The sequence below is a fragment of the Amphimedon queenslandica genome, unplaced genomic scaffold (assembly GCF_000090795.2).
Source record: "Amphimedon queenslandica unplaced genomic scaffold, v1.1 AMPQUscaffold_2548_Cont25450, whole genome shotgun sequence".
Classification (NCBI taxonomy): domain Eukaryota; kingdom Metazoa; phylum Porifera; class Demospongiae; order Haplosclerida; family Niphatidae; genus Amphimedon; species Amphimedon queenslandica.
Genome location: NW_003557117.1, coordinates 1 through 1,308, shown reverse-complemented (window position 1 = coordinate 1,308; position 1,308 = coordinate 1). Strand labels below are relative to the sequence as shown.

The 1,308-nt window shown below is 37.4% G+C and overlaps 1 protein-coding gene across 1 annotated transcript; it reads right to left on the bottom strand.

Moving 5' to 3' along the window:
* Positions 1-28: 28 nt before the first annotated feature.
* LOC105316273 (neurotrypsin-like) lies at positions 29-1,264 on the bottom strand (the record flags this gene model as incomplete). The annotated part of the gene is made up of 5 exons (XM_011411097.1): positions 29-179; positions 319-610; positions 661-813; positions 881-1,048; positions 1,097-1,264. Coding segments are annotated over 5 exons (932 nt in total), but the record flags the coding sequence as incomplete, so codon positions are not given.
* Positions 1,265-1,308: the final 44 nt, after the last annotated feature.

Here is a 1,308-nt window from a genome sequence, read left to right as displayed (position 1 = left end):
ATGTGGCTGGAAATTCATCTTGAGATACATTTTTGAGATCATCATTATCATCATCATCGTCCTCATTAACCGTCTGGTATCTTGCATCAACATTAGTCAGTTGTATTGATGGAAGGGGACGACTTGTGAGTCTCCTTTTCTTCCTATAGTTCCTCACTTTTGACCCAAACATGACAAACCTGAAAAGAAATGGTAAAATAAGCTTGATATTATACTACATGTATATATACATGTAGTATATCAACCTACACAATAATAAGGAGCAGCAACACTACACCACACAGGATACAAAATGCTATAAAGTAAGGATCATTAGACTTATTCTGTGCAGCCAATGTAGGCCAAACACTGCTGGTACTTTCACTGCTTTGTGTCACTGTAGTCAGTATAGTCATGGATGATGATCCCTGCTCCAGTGTCCATGAGATACAGGCGACAGCAGCTACTTCATCAGTTGTCTCAGCTAATTGCTTTGCAACATTTAGTGGATATAATATTTTATCACAGTCACCCAGTGAGGATTCTATTCCATTGCAAGTAACATTAGATAGAAATACAGCTCTTCTTTGATTATAATTTTTAGTGTCATAAGTTAAAACATCAGGTCTACCTATAAAAAGGGAGAGAAAGTGTAGACTCTAGTATCATAAGAGCTCTTACTTTTATCATAACCAAGTTGACGGCAAATAACTAATGAATTACCATAAGTCCAACTCTCACCAGAGATAACACCCCAAACATTGTCAACACAAATTTGTACAACTCCTTCAAATTGATTATAGCCTGATAATCTAATGTCACCATTCCTGCATCCTATAACATTTTAAGTAAACAAAAAAGCATGAGAATATACTAATGTCCATACAGTCCAAGTACTAACCATCAAGACAGAATGCCCCAGCAATCCTATCTCCAGGACAAGTAAAATTAACGTAATTAGTTTTAGCACATTCGTCAAGGCTAGTCTCCCAACCGCCACATTTTATGTTAGAGTACACAATTGGTCCAATAGATACTCCAAATTTTGAACCAAAATATGCTTCAGGCTCTGTATTAATGCAATACAGTATCAGTTTAAAGTAAGTATTATTAATACCTAGCTCTGAGAATCCTAACTGTTGACATGCAACATGAGCATCAGTTTTATCCCACCCATCATCACAGACGCTACCCCAAACTCCATCAACACACACCTCCAGTCTCCCTTCATTCTCAATCAGTCCATCAGTTATACGTACGGCACCTTCTTCACAACCTGTTGGCTCTATGGTATGCACAAATACAAATATATAACCTCCTACACAGCCA